At 40.5% G+C, this 19,527-nt stretch overlaps 1 protein-coding gene across 1 annotated transcript in view; it reads right to left on the bottom strand.

The window, feature by feature from the left end:
• Positions 1-19,527, bottom strand: part of myo15aa (myosin XVAa) — a 151,652-nt gene that overhangs the window by 9,922 nt on the left and 122,203 nt on the right. The window contains exons 50-60 of the mRNA XM_060840978.1: positions 18,496-18,614; positions 16,845-16,917; positions 14,919-14,991; positions 13,881-13,954; positions 13,079-13,161; positions 11,435-11,565; positions 11,130-11,224; positions 6,039-6,116; positions 3,736-3,832; positions 3,448-3,608; positions 1,769-1,902 (exon numbers count right to left, since the gene is read on the bottom strand). Of these exons, the coding sequence (XP_060696961.1) occupies positions 1,769-1,902; positions 3,448-3,608; positions 3,736-3,832; positions 6,039-6,116; positions 11,130-11,224; positions 11,435-11,565; positions 13,079-13,161; positions 13,881-13,954; positions 14,919-14,991; positions 16,845-16,917; positions 18,496-18,614 (1,118 nt within the window). The remainder of the gene's footprint in view (positions 1-1,768; positions 1,903-3,447; positions 3,609-3,735; positions 3,833-6,038; positions 6,117-11,129; positions 11,225-11,434; positions 11,566-13,078; positions 13,162-13,880; positions 13,955-14,918; positions 14,992-16,844; positions 16,918-18,495; positions 18,615-19,527) is intronic.

Genomic DNA, 19,527 nt, shown 5'->3' with positions numbered 1-19,527 from the left:
ACACCCACCACTCTCTGGGTGAAGAAGTTTCTCCTCATCTCTGTCCTAAATGGCCTACCCCTTATTTTTAAGCTGTGTCCTCTGGTTCGGGACTCACCCATCAGCGGAAACGTGTTTCTTGCCTTCAGAGTATCCAATTCTTTAATAATCTTATATGTCTCAATCAGATCCCCTCTCAGTCTTCTAAACTCAAGGATATACAGCCTCAGCGATTCACTCACCCAGAAAAATTCAGGAGTGGCATTGAGCAGAGCTGAGTTTTGTCATGCATTTTACAAGTTTTGATTGTGATTAAAGAGAGTCAGTTCCTGTGATGGTCTACTTGAATTCAAATTTTTAACTCATGCATCCCTGTGGTTGATGCCCATGAGTGGTCTAACATATGGAGTGTGCTTGAGATGTTTGGATGCCATGTTGCCTGTGCTTTCAAGGCTGCTTGTAGCAAAGGTTAATTAATTAGTATCCATATTCCTGTATCAAATGCATTCTATGCTGGCAGAATAGCACAGAGGTGAGCCCCAGGTCCCCCTCATATCATTTCAGCTGTAGCAGTCACAGCAACATTTGAAACACAAACTAGAGCTAGGATTTTATATAGAATATGCTGGAAAACAAGTCCATCAAGACTGGCCTTTACAACATAATTGTTTCCTGGCCAGGGACAGGAAATGTTGATTGAGCTTCTTCAAGGAGCTCCTGCAGTATCTGCTGGCAGATTCAATATACAGTTCTGCTCCTTCTACACAGTCCCATTAAATACTCTCAGGTGCAGGTACAGCATGGGGTAATTACCATACATATGCTTCTGCACTGTCCCAGAGTAGACAGGGTGGAAGAACACAGCAAGCCAGGCAGCATTTGGAGGTGTAGAAGTTGACGTTTCTTCTTCAGGACTGGGGGTGGATGTGGGGGGAGCTGCAGCTAAAGGGGGAGGTGGGAGCAAGGTGCTGAAGTGGAGATAGGTGAAGACAGGTGGAGGGTATGACCTGGTTGGTGGCTTATTGGAGGAACACCTTATCTTCCACCTGGGCATTCTACAGCTGGAGGACTCAACATTGAGTTCTCCAATTTCAAATAATCTCCCTCCCCAACCCCTGACTCCTTTCCCAGCCCCTCCCCCTCACTGCCACTGTTCTCTGCCACCTACCGGATCCATTCTTCCTATTGACCAACCAGGTTGTACCCTACACCTATTTTCACGTATCCCCACTTCACTACCCTGCTCCCGCCTCCCTCTTTATTTGTAGCTCACCCTACACCCAACCCCAGTCCTGAAGAAGGGTTACACCTGAAACGTCGACTTCTACACCACCTGATGCTGCCTGGCTTGCTTCATTCTTCCAGCCTCCTGCCTGTCTCCTCTGCACTCCTCTCCACTCTGCACCGGCATGTAATACAGCTCATCACTAAATCAGTCTGTGCAGTCTGGGCTTCATAATATTACTGAACTGATAAATGTACAATAACTGTACATGATGAACACAACACACAGAACTTCAGCCACCATTTTGGTACAAATGAAAAAGGCATCACGCTCATCCAAGTTCAATTATATACAAAAAAATCTGCTGCCAATAGTTTCACTGATTTTCAGGATTGTGCCTTTATAGTGTAACTCAATGTCCTAATACTGTACAGTGGGAAATATAACACCTTAACAGGGGTCCATCAGAAGGATGCCATGAGTTAAATGAAGCACAATTTCTGGAATATGTCTGGACAGGTCTACCTACTCTGTGCCTATTAAAGGTTGCTGTGATTAACTCACATGGTAGGCAGATACAGACTGTCCTTTGCCCTTTGTTGCAGAGCTGCCAACTTTGACACTTGTTGGAGCTGACTCTCACTCATCAAATCCTGATTCAGTACATGGAAGAGTCCTTTCAAGTAATCTGGAACAACCTTGATTATAAAATAAACATATGAGTTATTTACAGGTTTACAGATCATACAGAACAAAAATTAATCTCACTTACACTCATAGAGATCTACAACACGGAAACATACCCTTTGGTCCAACTCATCCATGCCGAACAGACATCCTAAACTAACCTAATCCCATTTTCCAGCACTTGGCCCATATTCCTTTAAACACTTCCTATTCATATATCTATCCAAATGACTTTTAAATGTTGTAATTTTTCCCGCCTCCACCACTTTCTCTGGCAGCTCGTTCCATAAATGCACCACCTTCTGTGTGAAAAAGTTGCCCCCTAGGTCTCTTTAAAATTTCTCCCCCCTTACCCTAAACCTATGCCCTTTAGTTCTGGACTGTCCCACTCCAGGGAAAAGGTCTTGTCTGTTTTCCTGTTCCTTGGATGCTGCCTGACCTGCTGTGCTTTGACCAGCAACACATTTTCAGCTCTTACCCTATCCATACCCCTCATGATTTTATGAACCTCTGTAAGGTCACTCCTCAGCCTCCAACACTCCAGGGAAAATAGACCCAAGCCTATTCAGTCTCTTCCTACAGCTCAAACCCTCCAACCCTAGCAATATCTTTGTAAATCTTTTCTGAACCCTTTCAAGTTTCATAACATCAAGAAGCTGAAGTTTATTTTGCTTCGTGACCTCTTAGAGCTTATGACCACCTGGTATCAACTATCAAGGCAAGTGAACAGTGAGCTTGATGCTTATGCTCGAAACATCATCTCTCTTGCTCTTCGGATGCTGTCTAACTGACTGTACTTTTCCAGTGCCACACTTTTTGACTCTGAACTCCAGGACCTGCAGTCCTCATTTTCTTTTACTGAGCTTGATGGCATCGGGCAGTCCAGCCACTGCATTCAGGAACACAGCATCAGGGCAAGATTTTATGCTCCCAGCACTGTTTTAATTACAGTTTGAAATCCATCCTCTCAAATTTTGACCTTGCTTTTTTGTTCAAGAGCAATTGGACCATTGTAAGTACATATCAGACATGTTGAGTTCACCGTGCTGAGAAATGGGGAGAGGAGCGAGCAAGTGAGTTAGTTCCTATTCTGACACTCTCTGCCATCCTCTTCAAAACTTTAGCAAGGATATTTTTGACTTTTTAAAATGTGAAACCATCAAGCATTTTTAATCAAAGATTGATGCTACTTATGATGTACAGAATTATGGCAATGTGGAAACTGAATACTGTGAATTTTTCATTTTGCCCTTTCTGCTTTTGCTGGGCTACTATTCTGAAATTGTTGGGACTGTGTTAGACTGAGGACAGAGACTAAAATCTATTTCATTTTCCTACCACATTTCTACAATTATTTGGAAACAAATTCTTCCTCTCTGTTGCAGCCCTGAACTTGTTCATTATTCTCAAATCTTGATTAAAATCCATAGTCACACACACTTCTTTGTTACTGTGAAATCTTCAACTTCTGCATAATCCACAGTCATGTACAGCTCTTCATTATGGCAATACCCACAGTCTCAAATACATTTTCACGACTGCAATATCCAGAGTACCTGATTATAATGCACAGTCACACACAGCTCATTCTCAAACTTTAGCGGTTGAAACCAGAGCACACGTCGGAAACAGAAGATGAAGTTTTGATCAACTTGTTCCATTTCCGTAATTACATCAAGGATGTAATCTTTCTTTTTGAGTGGATGCACATTTTGTCCTGAAACAGAGCATGGGGTATTATCACATGGGACTGCAACAAACAATCTGATCTCATTCCCCTCACAGGCACACACTTTCCCAGAACTCTTCATGGAAAAACACACACTGGTCTCTAAAGAGAATACCTTTGTCGGTGATAACAAATATAGAATATTCATCTGCAGCCTCCGAGTTTTGAAGCCCCATTTCATTGCAAAACTCTTCAATCACATCAATTGCAACCTGGACCAGAGCAAAACAACCAATCAATATTCCTCATTTTAATCATGTGACGGTAACAGCAAGAGTTTTGCCATTTTTGCTACTGCTTTCTAAGGTGTGGGTGGAAGGTAGCATGGAGGGATATGATGGAACGGGTTTTGAAAGAGAGAATGTGATTTGAGACCTGGAAAAGTGAGACCTTAAGACAAAACAGCAGAATCAGGCCATTCAGGCATCAATTGTTCAACCATTCATGAGATCATGCCTGATCTGATAATCCTCAACTCCAATTCCTGCCTTTTCCTCATAACCCAAACCCTTACTGATTAAAAACCTGTCTCTATACTTAATGATCCAGCCTCTACAACCCTCTGTGGTAAAGAATTATACAAACTCATTACCCTCTGAGAGAAAAAAATCCTCCTTACCTCTGTATTAAAATAGTGATCCCTATTCTGAGATTATGTCCGTTGATCCTAGACTCTCCCTCAAGGGAAAACAAGCTTTCTGCATCTAACCTCTTAAATCCCCTAACAATCTTATATGTTTCAATAAGGTTGCCTCATTCTTCTAAACTCCATTGAATATAGGTCTGATCTTCTCAATGTCTCTGCGTAAGACAGTCTCTCCACTTCCAGGATCAATCTATTGACCCATCCATGTCTACAATGCCAATATATCTTTCCTTAGATTATGGACCTAAAATTGTTGACAGTGTTCCAGCTGTGCTATGACTATTGCCTTGTATAGTTTTAGCAAGACTTCTCTATTTTCATACTCCATTCTCTTTGAAATAAAAGCCAACATTTCATGTTCAAGCCCTCTTACCTGTTGAACTTGTGTGTTAGCATTTTGAGAATAATGTACAAACACTTATCTGTGCTGCAGCTTTCTGCAGTCTTTTTCAATTTAAATTTTTAGTTCCTCTATTCTTTCTACCATAGTGCACAACTTCCCATGTTCCAACACTAAATTCTATCGTCCATGTTTTTGTATCGATCTCAACACTTGCTTTCCTACCAATTTTTGTGTCAACCTCAAACTTGGTAATAGTATATTCACTTCCCTACTTCATTAGTGAATCCCTTATCCATGCTGATACACTTCCTCCAACAGTATGGGATCTTCTTATCTAATTAAGTAGCCTCACATGCAGTGCCTTCTGAAAATCAAAATATATTACATCTACTGCTTCCCTATTTATCCTGCTTGTTCTCACTCAAAAAATTCTATTCAATTTGTCAGGCAAGATTTCCCCTTTGTGAAGCCATGCTGATTCTGCTTGATCATATTAAGTATTTTTAAACACTTTGCCATTGTATCCTTTCTAATGGATGCCAACATTTTCCCAATAACAGACATTAAGCTAACTGGCCTATAGGTGCTTTTTTGGCCTCATTTTCTTTTCAAATAAAGATATGACATTGACAGTTTTCCAATCCTTTGGGAATTTTCCAGAATCTAAGGATTCTTGCAAGATTACTACCAGTGTATACACTATTTCTATCCGTACTGTTAATATTGTAGGATGCATTCCATCAAGTCTTATCATTCTTTAGTCTCATTAATTTCCCTAGCACTTTTTCTCTAATGATGTGGAGCAAGACCAAAGCATGAAACATAGACATGAAATAGCAAGATGGAGGAGTGGGGTTGGCTGAGAGTAGGGTTGGGAAAGAGGGTGTGGACTGGAATGAGGTGGGGGTCAGTCAAGAAAGCATGAGAAAAATGGGTAGGTGGGACAGCCTGTGGAGAGTTGGGGGCAGTGAGAGAGATGGTGTGGTCAATGAGGTGGGTGAAAAAAACACAGAGAGGACAGGAAGAATGTGTACTCAGCTGATATTTACTAGTTTAACTAGATTTTACTCCCAACATTGTGAGAGATTTTACATTTAAACTCTAATCTGGGGACCACATCTTGGGTGCATTGTTCTTTTGTGTGCACCAACTCTTCTGATTAGTTGGAGTTAATTAACCCTTTCAATTCTAGTCATGATTTGGAGATGCCAGTGTTGGACTGGAGTGTACAAAGTTAAAAATCACAACACCAGGTTATAGTCCAACAGGTATAATTGGAAGTACACAAGCTTCCGGAGGGCCGCTCCTTCATCAGGTGGTTGTCCACCTGATGAAGAAGCGACGCTCCGAAAGTTGGTGTGCTTCCAATTAAACCTGTTGGACTATAACCTGGTGTTGTGTGATTTTTAACTTTCAGTTCTAGACTCACTGTGCAGGTTTTTATCTTCAGATGTTTCTCCATGTTACCAGGCAACAAGAACATTTGTCGTTTGGAGCTTCTCCCAGCCTATAGAGAAGGAAGGGAAAATGTTATTGAAACCACTGAAAAGGGTGTAAATATTTATTTCAATAAACTTTAAAAAATGCAATACATTTTGTCCAAATTGCTGCTTATATCAAAGCATTGAGTCCTCCAACATGCCCTCTGGATATAGCGGTTTCTCTCATCCTCTCTCCTGAGGAAGAGTTTTCAAGTGGTAAATTTCATCATAAATTCCTTAGCCAGAGTAAATACGATCATAAGATATAGTTTCAGAAATACAGCATTCAGCCCACCAAGTCTCTCTGCCATTTAATGAGGTTATGGCAGATCTGATATACCTGAACTCCATTTTCTTATCTTTTCTCTATAACCTTTGATTCCCTTGCTGATTAAGTATCTATATGGACAGCATGGTGACTCAGTGGTTAGCACAGCTGCCTCACAGCACCAGGGACCCAGGTTTGATTCCAGCCTCAGGCAACTGTCTGTGTGGAGTTTGCACATTCTCTCTGTGTCTGCGTGGATTTTCTCCGGATGTTCTGGTTTCCTCCCACAGTTCAAAGATGTGTAGGCCAGGCGAACTGGCCAAGCTAAATTGTCCGTAGTGTTAGGTGCATTAGTCAGATGGGGGTGGGTCTGGGTGAGTTACTCTTCGGAGGGTTGGTGTGGACTTGTTGGGCTGAAGGGCCTGTTTCCACATTGTAGGGTAATCTAATCTAATATAAAAAAATCTATATTTCAGCATTGAGTGTACTTAATGACCCAGGCAATACGACCCTCTGCGATAAAGAATCCTGCAGATTCAGTACCTTCTGGGAGAAGAAACTTCTCCTCAGCTCTGTATTAAATGGGTAACACTATATCTGAGAGTGTGGCTTCTGGTCAGAGACTTTCCAAGAAGGGGAAACAACCTTTCTGTGTGTACCCTGTTCAGTCCCCAAAGAGTCTTGTGTCTTTCAATAAGGTTACCTTTCATTCTTCTCAACTCTAATGAGCACAGGCACAACCTGGTCAACTTGTTCTCATAAGATATCTGGGATTGACCTATTAAACCTTCTTTTGACTGTGTCCAATGCCATTATATCCTTCCTTAGATTATGAGCCGATAACTGTCTACAGTATTCCAGCTGTGGACTGACCATTCTTGCCAAAGTTCATCACCTCACATTTTCACATATTATATTCCGTATGCTAAGATTTTACTTATAGCCATCTGCAGATCTATGGAATCATAAGCACTTGCCTTCCCATCTATATTTGTGACATGTTCAAACTTGGCTAGAGTACATACACTTGCCTCATTCAAGTCATTAATATATATTGTAAATAATTGTAGCCCCAGCTTTGATCCTCAGACATTTCATTAGTTACAGGTTGCTATACTGAAAATATCCCACTTATCTCAACTCTGTCTGCTATTAGTTAGCTAATCCTCCATACATGCTAATATACTACAGGTCGTTCTGCTATAATGTGCATTTCGTCAATGCAAATTTGCTATAACATGATTGACAAATTGGGGACACTATTTCGAAAGTGTGAACTTTTAAAGTGTGTATTGGTTATAACATGATTCAGGCCCCATTAGTTTAAACGGTGTTGCTATTATGTAATTTTCTTATTACATGGGATTGCATGAGAACAGAACTATCACATTATAGCAGAACCGACTGTACCTCCAACCCATTGACTGTTATTAAGTACCCTAACACGTAGTACCTTAAGAAACACCTTCAGAAAATCCAATATATTACATTCACTGCTTCCCCTCCATCTGTCTTGCTTGTTACCTCCTCAATGAATTCTATTCAGTCTGTCAGGCATGATTTCCTCTTTGTCATACCACTCAGATCATCCACACGCAGACCATCTGCCTGCCATATTAAAGGGTATTATCATAGATGTTGTAGCAAAATATTTAGAAATGTTCAAGGTAATCAAGCAGAGTTGAAATGGTTTTGTGAAAGGAAAATAATTTTGACCTAATTCTTTGGGATTTTTTGAGGAAGTAACATGATTTTGGAATGAACAGGACCTGTTGGATTCACTGTACTTTGATTTCCAAAGACACTTAATAAGGTGCTACATGAAAGCTTAATGTGGAAAATAAAAGCTCCTGCTGCATGGATAACATATTGGAATGGATACAAGAAGGGCTAGCTAACAGGAGGTAGAGAATAGATATAATGGTCTTTTCTGGTTGACAAGATGTAACATCTAGTGTATCAAAGGGATCAGTGTTAGGTCCTCAACTATTTGCAATTTATACACATGACTTGGATGAAGGGTCTGAAGGTCAGGTTGCTTTTTTTGCTGATGAAACAAGGATCAGGTAAGAAAATAATTTGCAAAAATGACTTAAGAAGGCTACAAAAATGGGTTAAGTGAGTGGGCAATGGTCAGGTAAATGGAGAATAACATGGAAATTATGTGACTGTCCATTTGGACAGAAAGATTGAAAAACAAGGATATTGTTTAAAATCTGAAAGTTTTTACAACCCCAGGATGCAGAGTGTCTTAGCGAAACGTGAAAGGTCAATTTGGTAGCACAGCAAGTGATTGCAAGGGGAATTGAATTTAGGAGGTTATTTTACAGTTTTACAGGGCAGAGATCCTGACTGAAGCATTATTTAAACTATTGATCTTCTTATTTATGGAAGGATTTAAATGCATGAAAAACAATTCAGAGAAGGTTTACTAGACTAATACCTGAAATGTACGGGCTGTCTGACGAGAACAAGTTGGACAGACTAGGCTTGTATCTGTTGGAATTTAGAACAGGTGACTTGATTGGAACATGTCAGATCCTGAGAAGTCTTCACAGGGTGGATATGGAAAGGATATTTTGTGGAAGAATCTAGCTGGGGTCCAGTGCTTAAAAACAAATAATCGCACAATTAAGATTGAGATAAAGTGAATTATTTTTTTCAGAGTCTTTGGAACTATTTTTCCTCAAAGACAGTGGAAACAGTCATTGAATATTTTTAAAGCAGAAGTAAATAGATTCTTGATAAGTCACAGAACGAAAATTTATTGGGGATAGATAAGAATGTGAAGGAACCAGATCAGCCATGATCTTAGTGAATCAGGGAGCAAGTGCAAGAGGATGAGTGACCTACCCTTGCTCCTAATTTTTGTATTTGTATGTATGTTTCCAATTACTCGTTCAGTATCCATGACATATGGCATTCAGAAGCCATGTAATAGTGATGGAGTTATTTGAAATGTATTTGGGGAAAAAAAAACAATCTAATCAATCTCATTCAAACACATTGCCATTGATACTGCAAAATAAATTCTCTCTGAAAAAAGTATTAATCCCATTGAACAGACATTAATTTTTGAAAACAAATATCCTTCTGGAACCAAAACGTAAGCAATAGATCACCTGCTGAGCTTAGGTATGATCTGTTATTGAAACTTAGTCAAGCATTCACAATGGCTACAACTATCAAAACAAACCAATGCAACTCCAGATTATGAAACTGAAAGACCACATGGTGTGTTTTCAATTTTAAAACAGATCACCTGTCAATCAATGTAGTGGATATTGAGTTTAAAACATATTCCACTACAGGAGAAACTAAAGATCGCTGGACATTTAAAATATCATCCAAGAAATGACAAAAAAGTTTTGTAGCACATTTTTCTGCATCTTCAAATGCAATATAGCATTTTTCCATTAGGTAAAGTACTCTTAATGCATTTTAACACTCAAATAACACTAGTCAAAGTAATGGTCAACTTAACTTTCAAGAGCAGAGCCCTATGATAGACAATGGCAACTCAATGTATGACATTTGATAATACTTGAAGTTATCAAAAAATTTAATATCTACCCACCAGAATGTTCCTGACACATCATAGCAGACTTGGGGAGGGTTTAAGTCATCTGACACCTGCATCAGCACAAAATAATAGTTGGGGACAGGGGTGTTGGAATTGGGGGAGAAAATTCAAATTTCCCACAGGGCTAAAAATTTGATCTGAAATCAAAAGACTGAATGTACTCAACTTGTGAAAAGGGCTCACAAAAATAATATTGGGCCCTGACGGCACTGCAAATTTGAAACTGCTACAAATAAATTCTCAGTTTTTATCATTGCCAAACCCATTTTCTACCTCCATCACCAGAAATCTGGTCCTGCTGTCTCTATTTGTAAAACTCCAAATGGTATTGTTCCTTTTATGCCTTAATTTTTCTGGACTTTCACAGAATTATATATTTGAACCATTTGTCCTTTTAGTCATCTATTTTTAAAATATTTCTCCATTTAGTGTTAATTCCAAACAAAGTCATATAAAACTATATAGCCTATTCTGCTATATCTTCCTGAAAGATTTTGTATCCTACCCAGTTGTCAAAATTTCCTGTTGTGCGTTCTCTATACCTCTTTAAGTCATTTGCATAGGCTGAGACCAAATACAGATTCCACACTGATACCTAAGATCATGAATTCCAACTCTTCCCCAGGCAGAATATCTATTTATCATAAGTCTGTTTGACATCCAAGAATAGATTTTCTGTCTAAATGGCCTTATTTCCATTCATATCATAAACTTACAGTCTTCGAACAAACCTCTCATCAATGCTCTCTAAACACAGTTCAGAATCGAAAGGGGATAGAGATATTGAGGCTTTGCCTAAAAGTTGGAATGTGTGCTGATACTTTGACTATTCCCAAAGTCTAACCATATTTCCTATCACCTGCCTTATTAAAAATCTATACTAACAGGGCAAGGTAATCACCATCATGCTTCCTCCTTTGACTGCCTCTTCTTCTCCAACACATTTAGTCTATCTTTGAAATCCTCAGTTTTTAGAAAAGATGGAGATGGGAAAATGATTGCCAAAAAAAAGAGATAATGAACAAAATCAGGAATGATGAAGAGCTTATGCTCAAAACATTAATTCTCCTGCTCTTCGGATGCTGCCTGACCAGCTGTGCTTTTCCAGCACCACACTCTTCGACTCAGATCTCCATCACCTGCAGTCCTCACTTTCTCTGAATTGGACAGATGACCTATTTCACTAACCACCATGGCTTTGAGCTCCATGCCATCCGGAAACTGGGTCCTGCCACCAAACTGGAAGGTTTTCTTCAGATTGTGGTCACAAGCTTTAGCAATTCCTGCACAAACAAATCAGAAACAAACTGATAAACATTATTGGCCGAAGTGGGTAAGAAATGTCTTAAACAGTACTGAACAGAGTGTGTCAGAATCAATCAGTTGAGCATCACTATTCTGCATGTATTTTTGAAAACAAAAAATGGAGAAAATAGGTCAAAAAGAAAAAATATTCACACCATAAGAAAATACAAGTAAATAAAAAGAAATACCTTGAAAACTGGCACCAGGAATCCTGCACACAGACTCCAATAACTTAAAGAGGTACGGCTTGAACACTTCTGAACACTTGTAATAGGCAGTGAGGATATAGAGCAGCCTCCAGCCTCGTGGAGCACTATCACTGCAATAGACATTGAAACCACTTCAACACTTTGCTGATATCATGAACCTACACATTGCTAGCAGCAATCAAAACCTTCTGGTGTAATTGTCCCTTAATCAGGTTTTTCTGCAAACAGAGGAAGAGGGAACGTGTACATCTGTAGGACCTTTCGCATCTGCAGGTTGATTTATAATCAATGATGCACTTCACTATAATCATACCATAATGTAGGAAGAATGACAACTAATTTACATATGAAAAGATCCCATAAACAGCAAAGTTGATACTGATCACAATATTCTAGTGATGTTGGTTGATGAATAAATATTGGTCAAAAGCTGATAAGAACACTGATGCTCTTCTTTGAATAGTGATTGTGAAATTTTTATACCTGCCTGATAGGGCAGCAAGGCCTCAGTTTAATATATCTTTTGAAAGATGTCACCTTCCACAATGCAACACCCTGTTTGTACTGCATTGGAATGTGAGCCGGGATAATGGAGCTCTGATCTCTGGCGAGTAACTTGACCCCATGACTTGCTGACTAAAATTGGAACGTTACCATTCAGCTAGAGCTGACACTTCAAATTTCTAAACATTAATATCTCCTGCTTGCAACTCCACATTACCTTTTTGACATAAATAAACAGGCTGACCAGTGGAGTGAACAGTTTCAGTTTGCATCATAATATGTTGATAAAACATAGTTCTTTTTATTACAATGAGCTCCAACTCTCACCCCCATGCCCAACATCTCATCCTCTTCATTTAGTCTCTCCCTTTGCACTGGGAGCATATCCAACACATCAGACACCAAGACAGAAGCTTTGTAGGCAGGCCAAACTGGCTGCTATGTGCTAGGACTTGGATCCCAACCTGAAGGTTTATGGATCAAAAAAGGGTGAATCATTGGCATGTATTGAATGCTTCCCTCTTTCTCTAACTATTCGTCTCTGTTTGGCTTGCCATTAGTCATGTGACCTCTGCTACTGCTGTAAGTGCCTTTGAGTGTAATCTGTGGGAGCCATTGAACACACATGCGCACACACACACGCGCACACACACACATCGCTTGTAATAATGTGGCTAAGCGCAAGTTGCATTGAGTGTTTTGGAGGGATTTGCAACATAAGGCCCAGTGAGATGCTTACTGTAACTTTCTAAACATACCTCATTAACTACCTATCTCATTCCTGTAGCATCCCTCACATCTGATTCTAGCTCCATCTTACTGTTGCCATTCTCAGAACCATGGGCCATTCACCAGATGATCGCCAAAACCCTTATGCCCCAAGGACAATCAGATGTCTTAACTGAAAGTACCTTAGAATGTAAACTGTGAGAGGGGTTAAATATGCATACCACTTACAACAGGAAGGGCTACTTGAGGGCATTTATTGAATACTTGCCATCTTTCTCTCACAATCCTTCTATGTGACTACAGCATGATCAATGGCAGTGAATGGCTGAGTCTGAGATGTTAAATACTCTACATTTTGGCAGCTTGGGATTATGACTGGTTTTTCCTTACGGTTTTGAGCTGGTGTTGTCAGTGATCTGTTTGATAATCTGGCAGTAGGTTTCATCTTTCATTACTTCATGTTCCCCACACAGCTGCAAAAGACAGAACAATACCAAAAGAAAACATCAAACTCCCCACCACTTAGCAGGTGAAAAAGAGACTTTGAGTACAAATTTTGACTATACCACACTCTTCATACTGTTTTTGCAGATGACCAAAGCAACACAGACTGAAATCAGGAATGCCACAGTGACTGAAGCAACACTGGTTGCAATCAAGGGTACTGATCTGCCAACATATGCTGCTTACTCAGTTGCAAGAGGAGACGAGCCCTGTTAGAGCATTAAAGGGAGGAAATAGGACACATAAAAGGGCAACATGCTGTCAAAGTCAGTAATTCTACAAAGATACATCCTATTCAGAATTAAAATGGACAGTGAGTTGGCTCATTGATTGGTCACCTTTGGGAGTTGTTACCTAGTTCTACCACCCAAAGCCTCATTTGTCAATCAACAGTAGTTCATAAATTTTCCAAGACCCACTCTTTTTCTTCTCTGAACATCATAGATTTATGCTAGCTGGCTGGGCAAGTCTCCCACAAATCCCATTGCACTCATATTCTAAATGCAAGAGGCTCAACATTCCTCTTCGGGGTGAAGTTTCTGAAAGGGACAAATTTTCAGTCTGGGAACCACACACCTTCAGTCATGCTGCTATATTGAACACTCACACAGAGACATGTATGAACATACAAATACTATATTCAGATTCACACATATCAAAATTTGAAGGCATGCAGGTCACCTTTTACCTTAAGAATACTATAGACAGTGTCTTGTTCTGTCTGCCCTTTGAGTGGATGGTCCCCCATAAATTTCATGACAGCTACAGAGGGGAGACACACGTGAGTTATCAATAACCAGAAAGGCTAACTGTTATCAAATTGAGCAACAAAGCTTATAAAGCACCGACATACAAATCCCACTGGAGGTCACTGGTTTCACATTTTAATTCAATAAGCAAACTTATTGGAAACAAATCAGCATGTTCACCCTTGGCTCCCTCCAGATATCACCTTTGGAGAGGATGTCATGCGTGATTGCATACAGTAAAATATTTTGAGGGCTTGATTGCCATTGATCTCTCTGGTCGCAACGTATTCTTGATCCATTTTCATATTGCAAGAAGTATTGACTCTGTAAGGTTGAGGGCGGATTGGGGGTGTGGTGGGGAGTGGAGTGGGAGGTTTTAGTACAGCTGGAACACAACATTTTAAATGGTTCAAATGCCTAGTGGATGATGGATGTGCAGCTTTAGGGGCTTTCCAGAGATTGTTGCTCTTAATGTAGGGATTTAGAACCAAACCATATGGAGGAGCTTATAACCAGAAGAAATCATGACCCCTACTGCTGTTAATCTATGTCTGCTTATTGAAGGGTACAGGGAGTGAAAGAGGGACGTTCGGGGGCTGGGTTTTAACTGAGAATTTAGAGCAAGGAGTCCAGTTGGGATAAGGAGTTAGGACACGGCAGTGGAGGTGAAGAGGTGGGGTGGGGTCAGTGACAAGGAGGTTTCAGGGCAGGTCAAGGTATTGAGGAGATAGGTAAGGTTGGTTAAGGGCTGGGGTGAGAGTCCTACCCACGCAATCCTAGCTGCACAGGCTGACAGGTTATAAATAGGTGAGTTGAGGCCATGAGGGCTGATGACCAGGACACGTCCCATTGTGAAAACTGTAATTTTCAGGTGTGGAGAATATTAGAAAAAAAAATCAGACATCTAGAAAGTGACACAGTGAGTGTAGTGAGGGTGTAATTTGATTTCTCAAATAGAAATCAGAGTGCATTCTCACCAATGAAGATCTCAGCTGCTATCTTGTTCAAATTCTCATCAGAGAACTCAATCAGGGACTCTTGGATTGGAGTCTGTAGAAGAAAAGTGAGAATGTTATATCAGTAAATATGAATTCACAAGATGTGTGGCTATATTTGATTATTAAAGGAATTAATCTTAAAGTAAAGATTTCGTAAGTATTTCATTTAGTAAGGTATAAAGATTCATGCATCATTTTCTGTCAATCAGGGCACAGACAAGTAGCACAATGTTGTGATTTGTGTGTGTGCGTGAGAGTGTGCATGGGCATGCCCAAGTATGTGTATGTATTTGTGTGCGTGAGTGTTATATGTCTGTGTGAGTGTGAGAACATGTGTCAGAGAGAGTGTGTGTGAGTACCTACATGCAGTAAGTGGCATGTATCATTAGATTTGGGGTTCTGAAACTAGTTGGCTGGGTTCAAGACCTTAACACAAAATGGTTGGATGACTATTTTCTGAATATGTGCTACCCACAAGAATCTTTACCTGCTGACTGCCTATATGGCGGCACGGTGGCACCGTGGGCGGCACGGTGGCACAGTGGTTAGCACTGCTGCCTCACAGCGCCTGAAGACCCGGGTTCAATTCCCGACTCAGGCGACTGACTGTGTGGAGTTTGCACGTTCTCCCCGTGTCTGCGTGGGTTTCCTCCGGGTGCTCCGGTTTCCTCCCACAGTCCAAAGATGTGCGGGTCAGGTGAATTGGCCATGCTAAATTGCCCGTAGTGTTAGGTAAGGGGTAATGTAGGGGTATGGGTGGGTTTCGCTTCGGCGGGTCGGTGTGGACTTGTTGGGCCGAAGGGCCTGTTTCCACACTGTAAGTCTAATCTAAAATATTGAGGAGCCACAGCTACAAACCCTTATCTCACATGTGGCCAGTGTGAAGGGCTTTGTGGTAGTTGCACAAATTTGTAAAATTATCTCTCCAGAGTCCTGAGATAATTGCTTTCCCCATAGCTCACACCTTTGGAAACATAACCTGAACTGAATGCATTTGTGGCTGGGCTAAATATTCAATAAAGTTTCAGGACATGGCACATGCAGTTGACACCAGAAAGTAGATTGTGGTCAGAGGGAGAAGGGGGTAATTCAACTTTCCCAGAGCTAATTCTGCTCAGAGACAGTGGTGGCAAGGGTAGTGGGTCAGTGCAAGAGTAGACAAGGTAATAGTGATAGTGTTACCAGACAATAGGGCTGCTGTTTCTCGTGTGTGTGTGTGTGTGTGTGTGTGTGTGAGAGAGAGAGAGACAACTGGAGGTGGTTTAACCTGAGGGTCACTTCACCTTAGTCAAGGTGAGAGAATGAGAAGGAGAATCCTTCATGGTAACCTCAGCCAATGCAAGGATTGAACCCACGTGTTGGCATCATTTGGCATTGCAAACCAGATGTCCAGTTAACTGAACTATAGCTCTCCTTATTCTTGCAAAAAGAACTCATGTGGAATCTTACCTACCGGAAATCAATGTCTTCAAACAATTTCTGTTTAAAGCACTTAGTTTCTGCATCTTGTAGCCAGCACATCTTAGCTGAAAATGTGTTGCTGGAAAAGCGCAGCAGGTCAGGCAGCATCCAAGGAACAGGAGATTCGACGTTTCGGGCATAAGCCCTTCTTCAAGAATGAAACGACGTTTCGCTTATGCCCAAAACGTCGAATCTCCTGTTCATTGGATGCTGCCTGACCTGCTGCGCTTTCCAGCAACACATTTTCAGCTCTGATCTCCAGCATCTGCAGTCCTCACTTTTGCCAGCACATCTTAGACTGTGGTAATCTATTGATTTGTTATGGGGTCACTAATTCTCATTGTTGGCAAGTTCCCTTTAATAATTGCATCTCTAGAATGGCAAATTGATCAGAATCATTATGTAGGGTGTGGAGGAATGATTAGATCTTTGGGCATTGCTTACCTTTGTAAACTTCACCAGCTCAGCTGAGTCTTTGGGATCTCTGCCTTTTTTAGATTTCTCTTTGGTGACCTCACTACAGAGAGAAAAAAATAACATATACAGGTATTTTAGAGCTCATTTTATGTTATAGGTATATTTCTTTTTGTTTACAATTGTCAAATTGTTACTATTTATGAGATTAACACTTTTAAAATATGAAACAAACATTCATTGTATTACATTTGTCTTTTTTCCCTTGCTTCAATATCTCAGTACCTCTGACACCCTGTCCTTTTACATCTTAAGAACGCTTTACAAACGTTCCCAATGTGCAAAGCCAGCATTTTGTGAAAATGGCAAGATAGTAACATTCAAGAATACTCAGCTCCAGAGTTGTGAAGTGGCAACATTCAATTCTGCTCTGCAACAGGGTTGAAGCTTATTACAGCGGTACATAGTTTTTGATAGGTCAGTCAGAGCAGTTCAATGGTCACTGAAATGCAGTTTTGGAATCACAGAGTTGGAGAAAGAGAGGCAGATTCTGTGTTAAGAGAGCTGATTTTTAGCTGTTCTGCAGGGAAGAAGAGCAATTGGCTGGCTCTGTGCTGTTAGAATGAACTCAGGGAAAAACTCTACGTATTAGTAAGCAGCTAAGAGTTGGAGACTGGACTCAGAAGATGTCTGGGGAATTGCAAAAGTGAGAAGGCCACTGCTTCTGTGTTTTTAGCTTGATGAAGTTAGCTGTTGGTGAAGAGCTGGAGTGAATAAGTACAGAGTACAATGTTTGGAGTTCTGGGGGATGTCCCAGAGCAGACACAGTTATTGAGGCTTTTGAGCATGAGTTTCAAGGCCAGATCAGCAAGAGTGAAGAATTGACATTTGATGATCTCTTGTATCATTAACAGCTGGAGGGAGATGCTGAGAATACATTGGATCTGTCTTGATCACATTTGCTATTTGATCTGCACTGTCAGGTATATTACACATGTTTACCACAAATTCATTTTGGGTGTTAGAAATTATGTGTAATTTTGTTACAGATTGTATTCTATGAAAGGATTGTATCCTTTTCTCTTTTCAGTGCTGACACTGAATTTCATATGGAACTTTTGCTAGTTGTTTTGAATGATCTGTCAATCAATTGCGAGGCATATATATATGTGTCTATTGAATGTTTGTGTATTTTGAAGATAAGAGGTGCTTTGTGACCAGTAAAGAATGTTTAAAGCCTACTTGTGATGTAGCTTTGGCAAGAATTCATTCACCCAAAATCTGAGGATGACTTAATCAGGATGAGTAAATTAAATTATTTTTTATCGAAACTGGTTTAGGAAGAGTGCAGTGATGTGAGCAAGACAGACGGCACAAGGTTGACCAAGGTAAACAATGCAAACTACACATCCAAGTGAAAAATGGAAGAGGCATGGACAAAATAAAAGAAAAGTGAAAGAAGCAGAACAAAAGGAAATGGATTAATACTGAGTGGTCAAGGTTTACCATCATATGTCTGACCAGATCACTCTCAAACGGTTTTACATTTGACAGTTCAGATGTTAAGCTCATACCAGAAAGGTCCCACTTGGGATCTATGCAACTGTACAATGTACTTGTTCATTTGTGCAGTCTGGATGAACTGTGCATTCACGCTGATCAATGCCCGTTTCTCACTCACCTTTTTAACTTGTGGGGCTGACGGAAGTATTTCTTGGCAAATTCAGTCATGGTGTACTGGTTATCCTGAAGGACATATTCAGGCATACTCTCTATAAGCTCACTGAGTGGTGGAGAGGCCTGCAGAAGAGTGGGTTCATATTGAAATAATGAACTGGATAGATCAATCTGTTGAGACATCAGGTCACAGATACCGCAGAAGGAGTCACAGTCTTGAGCTCCAGTTCATACTGAGCCAGCCCAGATGTCAGTATGAATACTGACCTGTGCCCCTCTTCACCTGTGGATTAAGTTAATCATTTCACTCTCGCACACACACTCCCATATCCTTACCCCTACCCTCACACACAAGGCCTTGTTATCACAGGTTAAAAACAGAAGTTGCTGGAAAAGTTCAGCACATGGTCTTGTTATCATGTGGTTTGCTATTACACACTATCTATTGTTGGCCACTAATAGTACCGTTATTCACCCTCCAAGCTTGATTGTTATCCATTCCTTTGCCTGTCTGACTGTTCTTCTCTCTCTTTGGGTTCTACCTCCATCTATCGTTTACTCCTTGCCCCTCCCTTCACCCTATCTTCTGCATAAAAACATAATTTTCCTCACTGCCACCAGTTCTAAGGGTCACTGGACACAAAACATTCCTGATGAAGGGCTTATGCCCGAAATGTCAATTCTCCTACTTCCTGGATGCTGCCTGACCTGCTGTGCTTTTCCAGGACTACACTCTTGACCCAAAACATTAAAACTGACTTCTCTCCACAGATGCTGCCAGACTTGCTGAGCTTTTCCAGCAATTTCTGCTTTTTGTTCCTGATTTCAAGCATCTTCAGTTCTTTTGATTTTTAGTTAGATTAATCATTTGTTCTTCCGCCAATCCTTATAGTAACACATATTAGAAGTGTCTGCAGCCTAGCATGTCAGATGAGGGCATGGGGGAGATGAACCTGATTAGATTCAGAAATGAACTACAACAAGGCAGCCTGTACAATAAAAAAAAACAATTTGTACTTATATAACTTTTAACATA

Source organism: Hemiscyllium ocellatum, chromosome 20 (assembly GCF_020745735.1).
Source record: "Hemiscyllium ocellatum isolate sHemOce1 chromosome 20, sHemOce1.pat.X.cur, whole genome shotgun sequence".
Classification (NCBI taxonomy): domain Eukaryota; kingdom Metazoa; phylum Chordata; class Chondrichthyes; order Orectolobiformes; family Hemiscylliidae; genus Hemiscyllium; species Hemiscyllium ocellatum.
The sequence above is the reverse complement of the archived record's forward strand: the minus strand, read 5'-3'. Positions and strand labels throughout refer to the sequence as shown.